This window comes from Heterodontus francisci, chromosome 33 (genome assembly GCF_036365525.1).
Source record: "Heterodontus francisci isolate sHetFra1 chromosome 33, sHetFra1.hap1, whole genome shotgun sequence".
Lineage (NCBI taxonomy): Eukaryota > Metazoa > Chordata > Chondrichthyes > Heterodontiformes > Heterodontidae > Heterodontus > Heterodontus francisci.
The window spans coordinates 54,380,422-54,396,543 of NC_090403.1; the positions used below are offsets into that span (position 1 = coordinate 54,380,422).

The window sequence follows — 16,122 nt, forward strand, 5'->3', positions numbered from 1 at the left end:
TCAAATGTGAGTATGCGAGTTAAACATAATTATGAGGCAAGCCCGTTCGCCGTTTTATTTCTGAATATAGTCTTATAATTATAATAAGCAGATATGATCTAAATCGCTAGAATTAAATTTAAAATATTTTAGACTGTGACGTGCAGGGAAATTTAACTTTGGTAATGCATCTTTACGCTACAAATAGAACTACGAAAAAATGGCTTTTTAGCCTGAGTTCAGTCTCAAGACAGTCGCATAAAGGCCAAGGTCCTCTTCGGCCCATTTGTGGAGCAACAGCGACCTCAAGTGGAAATTTGAACTATTGCAGTGATAGTTTGTATTTTCCAGTTAGCCCAATGCTGTATAAAGATACGGAGAAAAAATTGTTTCGTTAGTGAGACAATTGGTACCGGAATCTCCAATTTTCGAAGACCTATTATTCCCAACCAATAAGTACCAATAGATCTTTGACTATCTAAATGGATGCATACTTGGTGTAGTCAGTGCAAACTCGTTTACCGCACCGTTATGATGTGACTCCTCTACTTTTCCAATGTGACAGTGCATTAACAGAGATTAATGCAATATTAACAGGGATACTCAGTTTTATTGTCTCTCGAGACAAAGAGGCTAAAGATAAGATAAGACTAAGTTTCTTAATATTTTATTTTGTAAGAAGAAAAATCATTTTTTAAAATGAAATCAGCATAAGCTGTTCTACCTGGAGATGCCCATTTATAAATTGCATTATTCCGATGGATAAATTGACATGAAAAATGAAGAAAACCATTTAATATCTTTGCACCATTTCTTGCGAAGCCCCATATGAAAATCCTTAGTAAACGTTTCACAAACTCCTCCAGCTTATGGAACAACCACCATCCCATGAGCGACGGTGAAAGTGATTCATTATTTTCGAATAATGTAACATAATTTTACAGTATGACCAAAGATATTTCCTTGAGAAAGATTTCACATTTCTTTTTGTGTACATAAGTAGTTGAACCTTAAGGTTGTGGGCGGATTAACTGGTGTTTTTAAAGCTGCTTTTTGCAGAGATGCGTTTACAACCCCAAGGATCCATTAGAAAGTCATTTATAATTTAATAAAGTTTATCAAATACTCAAAGTAGTGTAGGATTGCTACGGTTGTGGGTAAAGAGAGTAACAGATGCTATTTGTTGTTCCAAGTTCGGGTTATTATTCGCAACCTTAATGCCACTCGAAAGTCAAAGTAGGCTAGATGTTGGCGAGAAAGTGCAAGATTTACTTACAATTAGTTAATATAGATAAAACATTATGTAAATCGTGAGCTTGGAATCAGTTGAAACAAAGAATAATCCGCATTATTCCTTTCATTCGGCACGGAGAACCTCCTGCACCAGCTTTGCCGAGGTATAATTCTGTTGTTGGTAACGACATAAAGCTGAATTTGAGATGTAGTTGGTGCGGACGCATTCTCGATATCCGCTAGCTTGGTCAAGGCGACCGCGTTATAGTTAAGTCTGTTCAACCTGAAACACAGGCGAGTAAGCAAATCTATTTAAATTTTATTTAAACTTCAACTGAAATGCAAAATTTCAATGCGGTAATAACAATAATAATAATTAAAATCAAGCCTAAGTTTAAATTATTTACATGTTTTTTGACGATCTCAAAACTAAATGTGATCAGATTTTACTAGTGAAAAGAAGCCAATAATTAGCAGCTAATCTACAGCTGCTCCAATTATATAATACTTCCTCCATTACAAACTGAAACAGATTCTGTAACATTGGCTGCAGAATGTCCTATTTATGGGACTTGATATTTGTGGAGAAATCGAATCGCATTTTCTATAATATTATTCTTTTTTTAAATAAAGAAATACAAGCGATTCCTTTTACATTTAGAAAATAGATTTAAATGTTTGAATGAATGTCTACAACAGGGACCGTCAATGTCAAAGTCAGTGTTCGGAGTTCCACGAAAAAGGCGGAACCCTTATAAGTCTACACACTACAAAATAAACTAAGCGCCGAATTAATGCAATTCTTGTGATCCTCTTTGATTTGGGTGCTTTATAAAAAGATGACAAGCTCTTGCAATGTCTTGGTGGATAGCGGTCGGCAACTGAGCGTGAGAAACCATCAGTTTCATGGAGGTAGATTGACAGATACAATTGTAACCTGAGTAAATGCTGAAGCTAGAAATGTTTTCACTGCGTAAGAACTGTGATATTTGTGAATGTTTTTAAACGAACGACCTTCACAAGGCAATAACAGAGGGTGAATGGTTAATCAGAATGTCATTAATGAGGATTAGTTTTAAAATAATATGAAAGCTGGTATCCTGGCGGTTGTAAACACGGAAACTCATAAAATAATACTTCTTGACATAGTTTCGGCAGATTCTCATCTGAGCCACAAGTTCAGAGAGAAATAAATGTGCAAATGCAGTACCGTGCAGCCCTCAAGCACCAACATTGAGGCAGTGGATGGATTGATTTGAACCGAAAATAAGTCAGAGATGTTGCCTGTGGTGGACATGCCTGTATCTCTGTTTTATGACATGCAGCACGGAACCTGGGTTGGTGCTGATGGCAAGTTAACAAAGTGTAATTTACTAAAAAGGGGTTATTTTAAGTGATCGCCACATCAACCGCCAAATCTCATCTGATTTAAAATATTCAGGCTCTACCTTTCATTTAGAGATGTTATTTTCCAACCCCAGGAATTGTGTGCAGCTCCTGGTCACATCTGGATCGTCTTTTTAAAAGTATTAATAATTTAAAGATTCTGTTACAATTCAGCTGGGAAAATTAGTTAATTCAGTTGGGAGGTGGAAGTTTAGAGCTGGGAACTGTTACAAGAGTATTAATGTTTGTTACTATTGTCTTACTGTCCCCTTGTTAAACTGATGCAGAGGTCTAGGCCTCGCTTTTGCGGGTTTTAAGTTTCTGTTTAATGTAGTAGAGGATTATGCAAAGCAACCTTGTTCCACTTCGGAAGGAGTCTCGAGGAGTCTCTGAGATATCACCTTCACCTTGAGGGAATTCGCGTGGACACAGGAATACGGTTGATTTGAGTTTAATTTAAAAGCCCAGATGGAGAACAAACAAAACAGGGACTTGAAAAGATTCGCAAAGAGGTGAACAGGAAACGATGGTTTGTTGATACGAAATTTGAATTTTAAATACCTGCATTTGGAAAGACAGGGGAAATGAATATTATCTTCAATTTGGAGAACTGAGACAAACAGATGGATATATAGATATAAAGACAAATAAAAGATAGATAAACAGATAATAAAGAGCCACGTTCGTGACTAACCGAATTTGATTCCTGCTGTCAATAAGGACAGAATAACCACAAATTGAATGAGCTTGAGGTGCATGAGGTTTTATCTTTAATTCTATTACATACAGTTGGCCGTAAGCCGATGTGTTTCCAGGGAAATTTTCTGTCGGGAAGTTATTTCTTGGTGGATTGTGTGGTGTATTTCATTGTTGTTTCGTTTCGTGGCGTTTCATTCCTTTCATTCACCGCGCCCTATGTGAGATCCCAAAATGAACTATAAAATAAAACAAGTGCGGGATCCACCTTCCGAACTTAACTGTGACCCCGTCACTCTAGAAGTTCCTGCAATTTTAAACTTTAGTTTGAATGCCTACCGATCGAGCTTTAGATGGTTTCCAAACGAGTCTGTGTGGGAGACTGATCATCAATTAAGTTGCAGCGAAATTATACCAAAGATGCAGAAATGTCCCAGGAAATTGATTGAACGTGCTGGCGTTGAATGTATCTTCGTTTCAACATTATATTTTAAGTTAGAAAAGTATAACTTATAATAACCGTGTGCTCCAAGCCTCTGCTGGTAAAATTACCTGATTCCAGCAAGTAACTACAATCGAGTTGTTACAAATTAACATCTAGTTTTCATCATATTTTAACTGCGTTGCTATATAATCGTGAGGGTGAAGAAGACCGCAGCTTGCCGGTTAATCATAAGAATTTGCATTGTCGGTGATTACTGCACACCGACTCCAGCTGTTATTACCGTGCTGTGACTTTCTGTTCTGTTTTGTGAAAGAAAACGGACGAATTTCCTTGTTGCCCATTTGTGAAAACTTCTCAAGAAGGAACTTAGAATTAACGGATTGGAAAATGCCTCAAAATGTTAACATTTCATTATAATTGTTATATATATCCTGGAAACTGTCACATTCACTGCAGCGATTTAGGATTTTTTTTCTCTGTTAAAGAGGCTGCACAAATGCAAATTATTGTTGCTAATGTACATTCGATAATGTCTGCACATGATCATTCCACTGGTACAACCAGTAAAGATGTAAACCTATTCTTTGGGCTGTTGCTCAGTATTTCAATAAGTCCTTTCCATATACAATTGAACGAAAACAAACGAAAAAGTGCGTGATAGAGAGAGAGAAATAGAAGAAAGAGAGAGAAAGTGGGAGAATGAATAAAGCCATAACTACTAGTGTTGACTGAAAGATGAGATCTGCGTGTGTAACCAGTTTGGATTTAAAAATTACGATATTCAGATTTTCAAGAATAAACGTGCTTAATTAAGAGAAATTATAAAGCCTGCAATATTAGTTTGGAACTAACTTTTATTTGCACGTTCAGATTGGCTATTTTCGTGTTGGTATCCATCATGGAAATCAATATTTTTGCGTACTTTTTGCATCAATTTCTCCCAAATATTTAGAGTTCTGACGCCATTTTGCGGTGTGTCCTGTTCGCTATATGTAACTCCCTCCTTCGCCCTCCCACTCCTCCCACAACTGAGTGATACTCTGTTAAGGAGCCATTAATGAACCGTGTTTCAAATGTAGAAAAATAATGTGACCCTTTGAAAAAGATTTCTTCACCTAAATGCAGCTTTGTGATTGTAGTCCTTCCATAAACAATCACTGTGCAGGGTTCCTGGTGCAGTTGCTGTCAACATCTTTGTATAAATCTGACTGAAAATATCTTAGAATTATAGATGGCTCGTTTTCACCAATCAGCCACCAGTATGAGACACCGTTCCGCACTGAATTCCGCACTGAATACGGCCTCAATGTGTTTTTTTTTTAATCGGCGCAATAATTCTTATCATGAGCTCCTTGGATCCTGAAGGTTTGTGGCTGGCATGGCGTCCATTGTGCATTTCAACGTTAATTCGAGTTAAAGAAAAACCGCACGAGTATGTAACGCAGCAAACCTCAGTACAAAGGTGTCCTTTATGATCTAGCGGATGATGCGCGTTACGTTAATAGTTTAAAATCCCCAAGGGTTTTATGGAAGTGGATGCAAAATGAATGTTGTTATTTAAAGTAAGCGCATGCATTTTGCGTTGAGCGGTAAATCCTGCCTGCTCAGCAGCTCACATATCAAATTGGACGGATACACTGTTTATCAAGGCCTATGTGCAAGAATTACACGCAAATTCGTGTGTAAAGCATTGCGATTTGAAAATAAAGATACCAACATATGGCTGTGCGCTGTGGAGGGCGAATTAATCAAGAAATATATTTATAATCACATTACCGATCTATTTAGTTAATCTAATTTTTGGGTGGGACTGTTTGCTAAAAATACCCAAAACTCACAGTTTTAATAATTATATTATGCCTCATTATTCAGTTGTTAGTTCTAACCTCACAGTTTCAGCAAAGGTTTACAAAAGTGGGTCCAAATCCCAGAATTTGCAGCATCATATCCTTACTAAAGTATGAGAGCAGCAATTTTAACCTCTATGATTACGCGCGAGTATATATGGTATTTCCATGCAATGGGATTACAAAATGTAGCTGCATTGTGTGTCTATCGAAATAGTTGTGCAACGTTGTGCGGGTGTGTCTAGGTGAGGAATGGAATTCAGACTGCAGCTACATGCAATATCGGTTGCATACCTATTCAGAGATTTGCGTGTAGTGTGAAATTATTGTATATAGTTCTGAGCCCTGCATTTATATTCTCTGTTTATTTGGTAATATGGGGAGGCAATATCAGCAAAGGACGTGCTTTGCTGGGAACTAGTCGCTAAGGTTTCAGTTTGATGCATTACTGAGATACTGCGGTGCTCTCACTGTATAACGCTTTCGTCTATGTAAATCCGCTCTCTTACTCTTGTTTCTATCTCAGATACAATAGCCCGCGCTTTAGATTGTTCTCCACGGGTGCCCAGAATACTGTACTCCAGGGTCCCATTACAAACAGGGGCCGGGGTAACCTTTCTGCTTATTCTCTTACAAGCAGCGTCTCAGTTATTTCTGTAGAATTATTGCTGCAGCTCGGAGTAGAAAAGTGCCCCCACGCGTGTCTCGTCCACGTGGCAATAATATGCTACAATCTCCTACTGCGTTTCTGAAATATTACTCGGTTATGAATTGTAACTAAGTCCAGTTATCCATACAAAGCTGCTTTCATTCCATTTTAGATGATGTATTTCTCGGGTGGTTCAGGGCGGCAAGCGGCGTGAGAGGCTTCGAATCCGACCTACACTCTAATTCAATAATAGCAGAGCATCTACGTTCCTGTCGAATTTCCAGCTCACATTTACTGATTCGTTGACGTTACTTCCAGAGGATTAAAATTGGAGCGGACTGTATAGTTTTAACTTCAGCCACGAAAGGAGATTTAATTGAGTTTGAAAACGACAACTCCTCCAAATCTGTAGTTAGTTAGTCAGTTGTCAATAAAATATCCCCATCTGTCATCGTCAGATTTAGAATTTTTTCTGTTCTTAAAATATTTACAGTTGGTAACGTGAGATCCCGCGGGGGATAGTATTTCAAAGTTAAAACTATTATTTGTTAATAAAGTTTTTTTTACTGAGTTGGCGTCTGTGCGTGAATTTGACAGACGTAAAATATTCACTCTCGGGGAACAGGCAACCTACATCGTCCTGTCTTCTTTTACTGAAAAAAAAAACACGAGTTTAGCTCAAATTGCTCTTGCAAAGATATGTTTGCACGGGAGAGTTGACCTCAGTTGAAAACCTTAGGGATGCATGAAGACAGATTTAATGGTTATGTTTAAATGGCGAAACGATTGGGCCTTTAGTGCACAGCTCTGCATTAATGTACTGTAAGCCTCAGATTCCTTTCTGTGAGACAGATGTGTCTGTGTGTTCTTTGCATCATACTTAATATCTGCACTTTCATTAGTAAAATTATCTATTCACTTTTTTGTTTGCTTGTTTATTTGTGTTCGGCTCTCTAACCCGCCGAAGCAAAATTAAATGCAAAAATAAGTACATACAGCAGCTTTTAAGTATGTAAAACATAAATATTGAATTATTCATTTTATCGTTAAAATAGCAAATAAGGGACTTAAAGACTTCGATAAAACATTAAAATAGGCAAAGGAGGAAAGACTCTGGGATATAAAATCGAAGCTGTAATGGTGAAATGTTGCTATTTTCTGTGGTTGAAAAATGCAAGGTTCGAGAAACTGCAGTTAAAATAAGTAGATAAAATCTAACTATTGTTTTTAATAGCTATTTGAACGGATTAAAATATGTGTCTGAGTGAAGGAGAAAATGCGGCCACTCCGAAGCTTGGTCCAATGTTCTCTTTTAATCCAACACAGGGCAAGAGAAAAGGTTAAATATTTGTTCTTTGTTACAAGCCATTAGCCATTTACGCTTTATTGCTACATGTAGTACTGTTTGAAATGATATCCATTTGGAGTCTTATGGATTTGAAAACTGTAGCGATCCCACCCCCATTATTATCATTATATTAAAAATACCGCCATTAGCAAATAAATCAAGCTTTAACTTTCAAAATCATGTTAGTATCTGTGTGTACTATATATTCAACTTCAAGTAAAATTAACTCTTGATTCTGTTTGCTATCTGATGAGAAACTGTTAATGTCACTTAAGTTTGTCATTATTGAAAGTATAAATTAACATGCAGTCGTTGTAATAAATTAATATATATCACATTAAATACATATTTGGATATTTCTTGAAGAGCCGCTACTATCGCTCTTGAAAGCTAATACATTGGTTCCAATAGTGAATTTCTAGCGTTACTTTCAGCTTTCCTCTTCCCTTAATTCCTCTGAATCACTACTTCTTCCATGAGTTACCACAAAAACAGAACTTGAAAGAGACACAGAGCTCCTCCAGCGTTCATGCTGTCGCCATACTATCCGAAAATAACTACAAATAATAATCTTGTTCCGTTTTACTTTGCCACAAAAAATAGTCACCCCGTTGTTTAAGTTGAACTGGTAAGTGTGCATGTGTAGAGAACGAGAGGATTCCCTCCAATCTGGTTAATAAAAGTTGAATTAACAAGCTTGTATTTGTCACTATAACTGGGTGTTGCTGAATCCCACAAATGCATCAATTTACTTCTCATTTCAAACCCCCGTGATGTGGGCGGAGCCTACAGGTTCTGCTGGGATTCCGATTGGTCGGCTTGGAGGAAGTTGTCTCCAGCCGGCTTCTGATGAGTCCAAGAGAAATGTCAGTTTGATAAAGACCTTTTTTCTCTTCACCCCCCCCCCCCCCCCACCTCCCCACCCCCCACCCTCCCCCACCCCCCGAAACTCCTCAGTAAATTAAGCTGCAGCTATGTCATGTTCGGAGAATTCTGCGCCCAGCTCGTTTTCAGTGAAGTCTTTAATTTGCTCCAGACGGGCTGAACCTTACTGTCCTGGGGGTTATTTGTCCTCCAAACCGGACCAGGGCTACGAGGTCCAGAATTGGCAAGTTGGCCTAGCACATCGTAAACAAGGGGAGATGAACAGCCAGCAAGGTATAGGTTTGGTTCCACATCAGTACGTGCCAGGCATGGCAGGGTGGGCAACCCCGTCATCATCCAGCCACACAGGCCGACTTCAGCAGATAAACACTTACTGCTTCACATCCAACGTGAAGGAAGAAGCCAACTATTGTTTATTAGACGGGGACAAGCATTCGAAGACGCACCCTGAGGTTTCAGTGTACCCCAGGGTGATTTCTGAAATCTGCACTAATTACAGTGGCCGGGTCCCCATGCCCAGCTATTTCCGTTCAGAATCGAGCTATTCATCGAATAAACCAACGGATTACAACCAGCCGCAACCAGTCGTTGCTGCGTGCTCGATTCACTCCAGCATTCCCTTCACTTCTTCCTTCGCCACGTCGTCCTCCTCAAAACCAGGTGAAAAAGACATAAAAGTGAGCACCTCAAACGACCCGGACCGCGGAGTCCCGGCAAAGGATGCGGGAGGAGGAGAAAGTACCTTTCTACAAGAGACATCTTCTTTACAGTTTCCTGGCGTGGATAAAACACTTCCCGAGAAGGAAACAAAAGGTGGGTAAAATCATGAACGAAAGGAAGACAAACCATTACACGGCAATTGGAGCAGGAACATAGGCAGCTCTCTCATCTGCGGCAAGGTGACTTTATTTAGGTCATAAAGGAGCCTTTTTGTCTCCCGCACAAAGATCCGTCAGTACAAATTAATACCTTGTGTAATTTATAGGACAGGCCCCTTATGGCAAAGTAAATTACAAACACGTTTAAGTGACCCTTTTAAATATCAAAACAACGGAAGGTTCCTGTTCTGAAGGCCACTCCTTAGTTGTAGTAGAAGCCGCTGTATAAGTCGCCAATATAAACAATTCACCTAGGCAAAAACAAATGAGCATTTTCAAACGCAAAGCATGCTTAAGAGGAAAACTTAAAACTACAGTTATATCAAGTTCACATCAACTTAAAATAGGGGTTACGTTACTAAGGAAAACATTACGTGCCTATATCCATATTCTTAAATAATTTTAATGATCATAACATGTATGATCATCATAATATGCGCAGGCAAATGTTCATTAAATTACATATATATCAGATAATTATAATTCCGTTATATGGGTATAGCAATATGATTGTATATGTATATAATTACATGTATACACAGAGGCAAACACAGTGATATGATGTATTAATTAGTTGGTTTGTCTATCATCACGCGTTCAGGTATGTGTGTATAGAGGTGGCTAACATTGCAGTGATAGCTAGTTTTATGCTTGCATTTATAGAAACATCAGTCTATACAGATGCTCGCGTTTAGGGTTTTGATGCAAACACTGCATTGGTGGTCAGCAATACTTTTGATAAATAGTTGCGGGTGTTGATATGTTGGTTTTGAGCCTGCCAGCCAGTGAACTGCAAACTAAGCATCCGAGCGACGGTCTTTTAATGGTTGGTTCATGTTTCTAAACAATCTAAAGATGCAATTTTAAATTCCAAACACTGAATACAAATAAAATGAGTTCGGTGGCACCATGTGATATCTACTTAAATTCTATTTGTTGCCATGGAGCCAGATTATGGCGCCAAAGGAAAGTTACATCACACAGCGCTGCAGAGGTATTGCTGTACTATTTTATGAGATCTCACAGCTCAGTAAGTTAGGAATAAAAGAGCCACAGGGGCAAACAAATTGAACCGACATGCTAATTTGTAATCCGAGGTACCCTAAATGCTATTTTCTAGTAAGTATTTTATGATTCTGATGGCGCTGTGGCTGTGATCTGTTTCTAACACAATCGATGAGAAGTGCGATGAAAATCATAACAGTTTTTGGTATCGCTTTACCGACTCTTTCAGAAATTGACTATTTTCTAACAGGTGGTAAATAAGCGACACTTCAAATATTCCGGGAAAACATTAAAAAACAAGTATGTATAATTTCACATGCCTCCCACCCACTCCGCCCCCCACGACCACCCTGAGTAGCTACACAGGAGGAAAAAAAGTGGGTAAACACCAGGATGCAATAACTCGGAGGAAGTTATAATTAACTCGGATCCGCCATAACGGATTTCCTCCAGCTACTCTCTCACACACATAAAATAATGAAACATGGGAAAGCAAACCACTTCAACTACATTAAAGACGGCAAACCCTTTGTAAAATCATTGCAATCCCTAACAGTTCAAGTGGCTGGTTCCTTATTTGTGTCTGTCTTGTGTGTTGTTGAGGTCTAAACATAAATATTGAACTGATGGGTTGCTCTTTCTATCTAACACTGATTTTATTGAGTGTTTGCCCACACAATCAAGTGACACAAACGAAAAGACTGTACTAAACATCAAGTAACAATGGGGTATACAACTGTTTGTATTGTTATGGAAATCTGGCACACGTTAAACTTTGAATATGAGGCAAGGTATTGTAAAGAGGCATAGTGTGTCCCTTGTCCCATGAGGTAGCCAGTGAGTACTTCAAAAGTTAAATTAACCCTCAATTAGAAGAGAGAAGTTATGTATTTCATTCCTGTCGCATCTTTTTTAATTTGAACCGTGTATGAATGCAATGATGGGATTTATTGACAGCACCTAGACTAAATCAGGAGTGTGCACCGAAACCACAGACTGGGTGATTCTGAATTAATAAAACATAGTCCAACTGGACAACTAGATTTGGCTGTGGACTGTTGTAGTTTACCAAGAGATTTCCTCCGGAGCTGTCAAGATGCTCCTGATTTCTTTCTTACCGATGGATAACTTAGCTGATCTCTGAGAAAAAAACTCAATGCTGGTCGACTTCTATTTCCGTATAGTACAAAATAATTGAGCAGTTCTGCTTTTTTAAATATATGTAGTACATCATCGCTGTGCTCCATTTATTGCACAAATCAGTTGATACGTCCAGTTTCAGTTGATTATTTGAATTCCATGGAATTTCCATTTTTAATAGATAACAAAATCTCAGGAAAAAGCTAAAATCTACGACATCAACGCTTCCGCCATCTTTGCTGCATTGAAATAACGTCAGCTTCACACAAAGAACCTGATAACGTGACAAAGTAGCAAATAAAGATGGAGGCCTAAAACTGAGTTGGGATTTTGACTGCTTTTAAAATTGAACTTGTAAGTAACAAAATGAGAGTTAAACGAGGTCGTTTATTGCGATTCACAGGTATCAGCTACTTCCCACAAAATTTCTATATATAAATATATTTTATTGTTATAAAATAATGACAGTTACAACATAAACCCAATAGTCGGATTCATACACATAATTAATAGTACAATAAGGCTTTATAACATGCTATTAACGTGCTTATTCTGTCAATAACTAGCAGACTTTAAAAGTATAGTGTATTTTTGCATTTTCATTTTAAAACTGAACCCCAGGTTGTGCAGGATCGTATTTCTTTCCAAGCCCTTATTGTTCCGGTCACTTCAACCTTGTTGAGTAATTATTCGCATTTTAAACGCATTCTGGCCAATGTAATCACAGCACCCAGTTTTCATGCTGATCTAGGGAGCCACTCAAATAAGTTCTAATATTTGAACAGAAAATGTAACCCATGGTGCGAATTCCACCCACAGCATAAGGAACAGCACATTTGACAGCGTAACATCTACAAAAGACGACAATTGGAGAAACCTAGGGAAATTTCAGACTGAATACTACATAGCTCCTTTTCTTTTTAACCATTTTGGTTCATTTGGTAAACACAGCTAAAAGAGAAACATTATGATTCGCCACCCTGGCTTGCACGTATATGTCCACAAACTATTAATTTGAAATGTATGACAAATTCACATATATGCGTAACTACCAGGTGGCCACAACAGACACAAGAAACAGTCGTGATATGCGGCTGGTGCTTCAAAGTCTGCTGTAATAGTTTGCCATTAATTAATTACAGGTTACTGACTTTAAATAATATTTGAAGACAGAAAGATCCTGCACGAATGCGATTAAAATTGGGGAATTGTGATATGATACTGAATGTAATAGAATTTATCGTAACAAATTGAGTTCTAAACAAGAGCATGGCCAATCAATGTTCATTTATAGACTCTTTGAGCTGCGATCTTCCTCAGAAGTTGATTGAAAATTGACGGGTAAGGAATTGTCCCCTGCACCACATACATCGTTTATTGTATGGAGCGAATATTTTAACTCTATATCGGTCGCTTCCTTATGACGTTATTAATTTTGCAAGTTTATAGACTTACAATAGCTGAATGTGTAAATCCGGACATTTCCTATGTTCCATGATTGTTAAACCCTTTCAACAAAGTCAAGAGCTTGTCCTATGTTAGAGTGTAATTCACATCAACGAAAGTGCATCTGATATTTTCTTATCCTAAAAACCCATCTGTTCAATGGTCACTTGCACTTACAACCAGGTTAACATAACAATGTGGAAAATTTACGCGCAAAGGGAGACCATTCGGCCAATCATACAGTTAAATGTTAAAGGTTAAATCATATAGTTTTATTGTAACTGCAGGATTTCATAAAATACAAGGAACACAGGTAGCTTATGTTTTACCAATAGACTGTAAAGATGTTGAGAAACCCTACAATTGCACTAACAATTTGGATACTTTGACTTTTTCTGGTCAGCAATAACTTTTGGTTTATACCATTTCAATCTAGTGCAACGGTATTGGTGGCATCAGCAACATCTGGCTCATATATAGCGAGGTTTACCACAGAAATCATATCACAGTGATTTTAAATAATCTACTAATAGGTGTAAAAGATCGTGTAGAAGCACTCCAGCATAGAAAATGTCATCACAATGCTCACATTAGGACGGCGAATTACAAAACATTATATTAAAGCGCGTCAACTGTTGTTTTAAAACTAACAATAGGAATGTGAGACTTTCAGCAAATAATGTAAGATGAGAATCGAGGAAAAGCTTTATTTAAAAAAAGGCTCATGACTTCCTGTTGAAAACATTTGGACCCATGTTTCTGCTTTCTTGTCCACTGTTCACCAAACGATAACTTCCCTTCCCTTGCATAAACATAGCCTTTAAGTGAAAATCCAGTGTAAAGGCAATATTATAGGGGTTAAAGTTATTTTGCAATGCAACAATTCACTTCGAAAACAATTCTCAACAAGGTTATCTGCACTAAACATTGACTCTGGAAAGTTAATAGATGTTTAAATGTTCTTTGGTGAGATATCCTAGGAAATAAATAGGTTGATCTTAAGCTATTTAAGCACATTCTTAGCAGAAAGTTAATTATATTAATCAGAATTTGAGGTACAACTGTTTGCCATTGTCAAGCTATAAAGCTGTGTTTTAAACACGGTGACATTTTTTGCAATGGAACTTTTGGGACAATCATGTCTCTTTACCGCCAGAATGTAAACTCTTTATAATAGTAAAATAGCAAAGGGTACTATGTGTTTTCTGCGATATCTTATTCCATCACATTGCATTTCAATCTTGTTAGTAATCAAGCATTAGTGCAATATTCATTCGAGATAATATTTTAGATTCAACATTAACTACGCCTTCACTGTAGCTATTTGTCCAGGTGCACGATTCTCCCTTAAGAAAAGCTGTTGGAGTTCCTACTTTGATAAGACATTAGCACAGGGAATGCTGCGCTGTGAAACAATCCTCTACAGCATGTGCCAATGAGGATCGGGATAAAATTTGAACGGTTCACATTCCACCAGTTGACTATGAGCCAACAATCCCACCCCCTCCCCACTCCCAAGTGGGAAATCTCATTGCAATCCCTGAGTCATGGTCTCGTTGATGGCGAAAGAAAGGGAGGAAAAACAGAACCCATTTTATTCAGCAGGTCGTCTGACAATTTGTTTTTCCCGATTGACAGAGAGTACAAAGGCCGAGAATACGATAAACTGGCTGTCGGCGAAGGGCGGAAGGAAGAAACGCTGCCCGTACACCAAGCAACAGACGCTGGAGCTAGAAAAAGAATTCCTCTTTAACATGTATTTAACTCGAGAGCGCCGCCTGGAGATCAGCCGGAGCGTTAATCTGACCGACAGACAAGTCAAAATTTGGTTTCAAAACCGAAGAATGAAACTCAAAAAGATGAGCAGAGAGCACAGAGTTCGAGAAATATCCGCTACTTTCCCCATCTGATGAAAGGGCTAGTGTTTTTTTTAAATTAAAAATGTACGAGACGGTGGTCGATATAAGGCGTCTCGCTGAAGCTGTTGGAGCGTTACAACAACATTGAAGGGGGGAGGGGGGAGTTTGGTAGTTATGGGGAGGGGTTGCAAGTTCAGCAGTCTAGTCACTAGAACAACATTGAGGCAGCTAAGGAGAAGGGTAGATGGCGGGATGAAGCGCTTGCAAGTTCAAAATAATTAAAAATAACAAAAAGGTACTGATTTGCTTTTGAAAATGCACACGTTCTGAAGACTCGCGTTTACTGGCCAGAAGCCCATTAATTGCCATCAGATAATTTAGTGCCCTATCACTTAATTATGAGCAAAGGAACTGAAAGAATGTTTGAAAAAAGGCAATAAAATCTGACTTGCTTTATACATTTCGTCCTTTTCTTGGATTTAAACGATATATAGTTAACACCACATATATGAGTTATGCTTACAAGAGTAATTATTTTAACGTCTGTAACTTCCACTTATTGAAAGACAGCAGAGAAATCGGCATCTATTAGAGTACGCCATCTGCGCAGGCATATTTCACGCACAAGAGTGAAACACTTGTTAAATTATAGCAACAAACTAGCCTCAAAACAGGGAGGCATGTTGAAGCCATTCGAGGTCGATAATTATAGGAATACTCGGTCTACCTAAGAGTCAATTTTGAATTATTGCTTACTTATGGATAGAGGCATTCTGATTCGTCTTAAAGCAAAGGTGTTTCTTAGAGTTATGAGAGGACGTAAAGGTAAAAATCTATTTTCCTAGATGGTTGCCCATCTTGAATCCTTTTTGCTTCTTAGTATGTAAGAATAATTATTTATGTAGGTTATTGAATGAGTATTACAAAAATATCAAACAATGTGTAATTATTTTTGTTGCTGTCATATGCTTTCAATTAATATTCTCCCCAACTTAATGTCCAATATACAATCGATTATTTAAAAATGTATCTAAGAATTCCAAATACAATTTATTTTTTCTTTATCAATAAGGAACGTACAGCCTCAACGTACCGCTCAATAGAAGTGCATGAAAATAACCAAACCTTGAAAAATTGCATATGTATTTCACAGAGATTATAGTGCAGGGCTTACATTTATTTAGGGTCTTTCATGTCGAAACTTCTGAAAGCGTGTACACCATAAATTGTTTTGGGAGTAAATTGACTTACGTAGATTAATAAAATATTCTACAATTGACTCCGCATAAAATAACACCTAATAACTGAAGATTAGTATTAAATAAA

The 16,122-nt window shown here is 37.9% G+C and overlaps 1 protein-coding gene across 1 annotated transcript; it reads left to right on the plus strand.

The window, feature by feature from the left end:
- The first annotated feature begins 8,443 nt into the window (after nucleotides 1–8,443).
- Nucleotides 8,444–15,921, plus strand: LOC137348222 (homeobox protein Hox-A10-like). The gene is made up of 2 exons (XM_068013597.1): nucleotides 8,444–9,281; nucleotides 14,576–15,921. Exons 1-2 carry the CDS (start codon nucleotides 8,558–8,560, stop codon nucleotides 14,845–14,847), a joined length of 996 nt encoding a protein of 331 aa, XP_067869698.1. The 5' UTR covers nucleotides 8,444–8,557; the 3' UTR covers nucleotides 14,848–15,921.
- The last annotated feature ends 201 nt before the right edge of the window (nucleotides 15,922–16,122 follow it).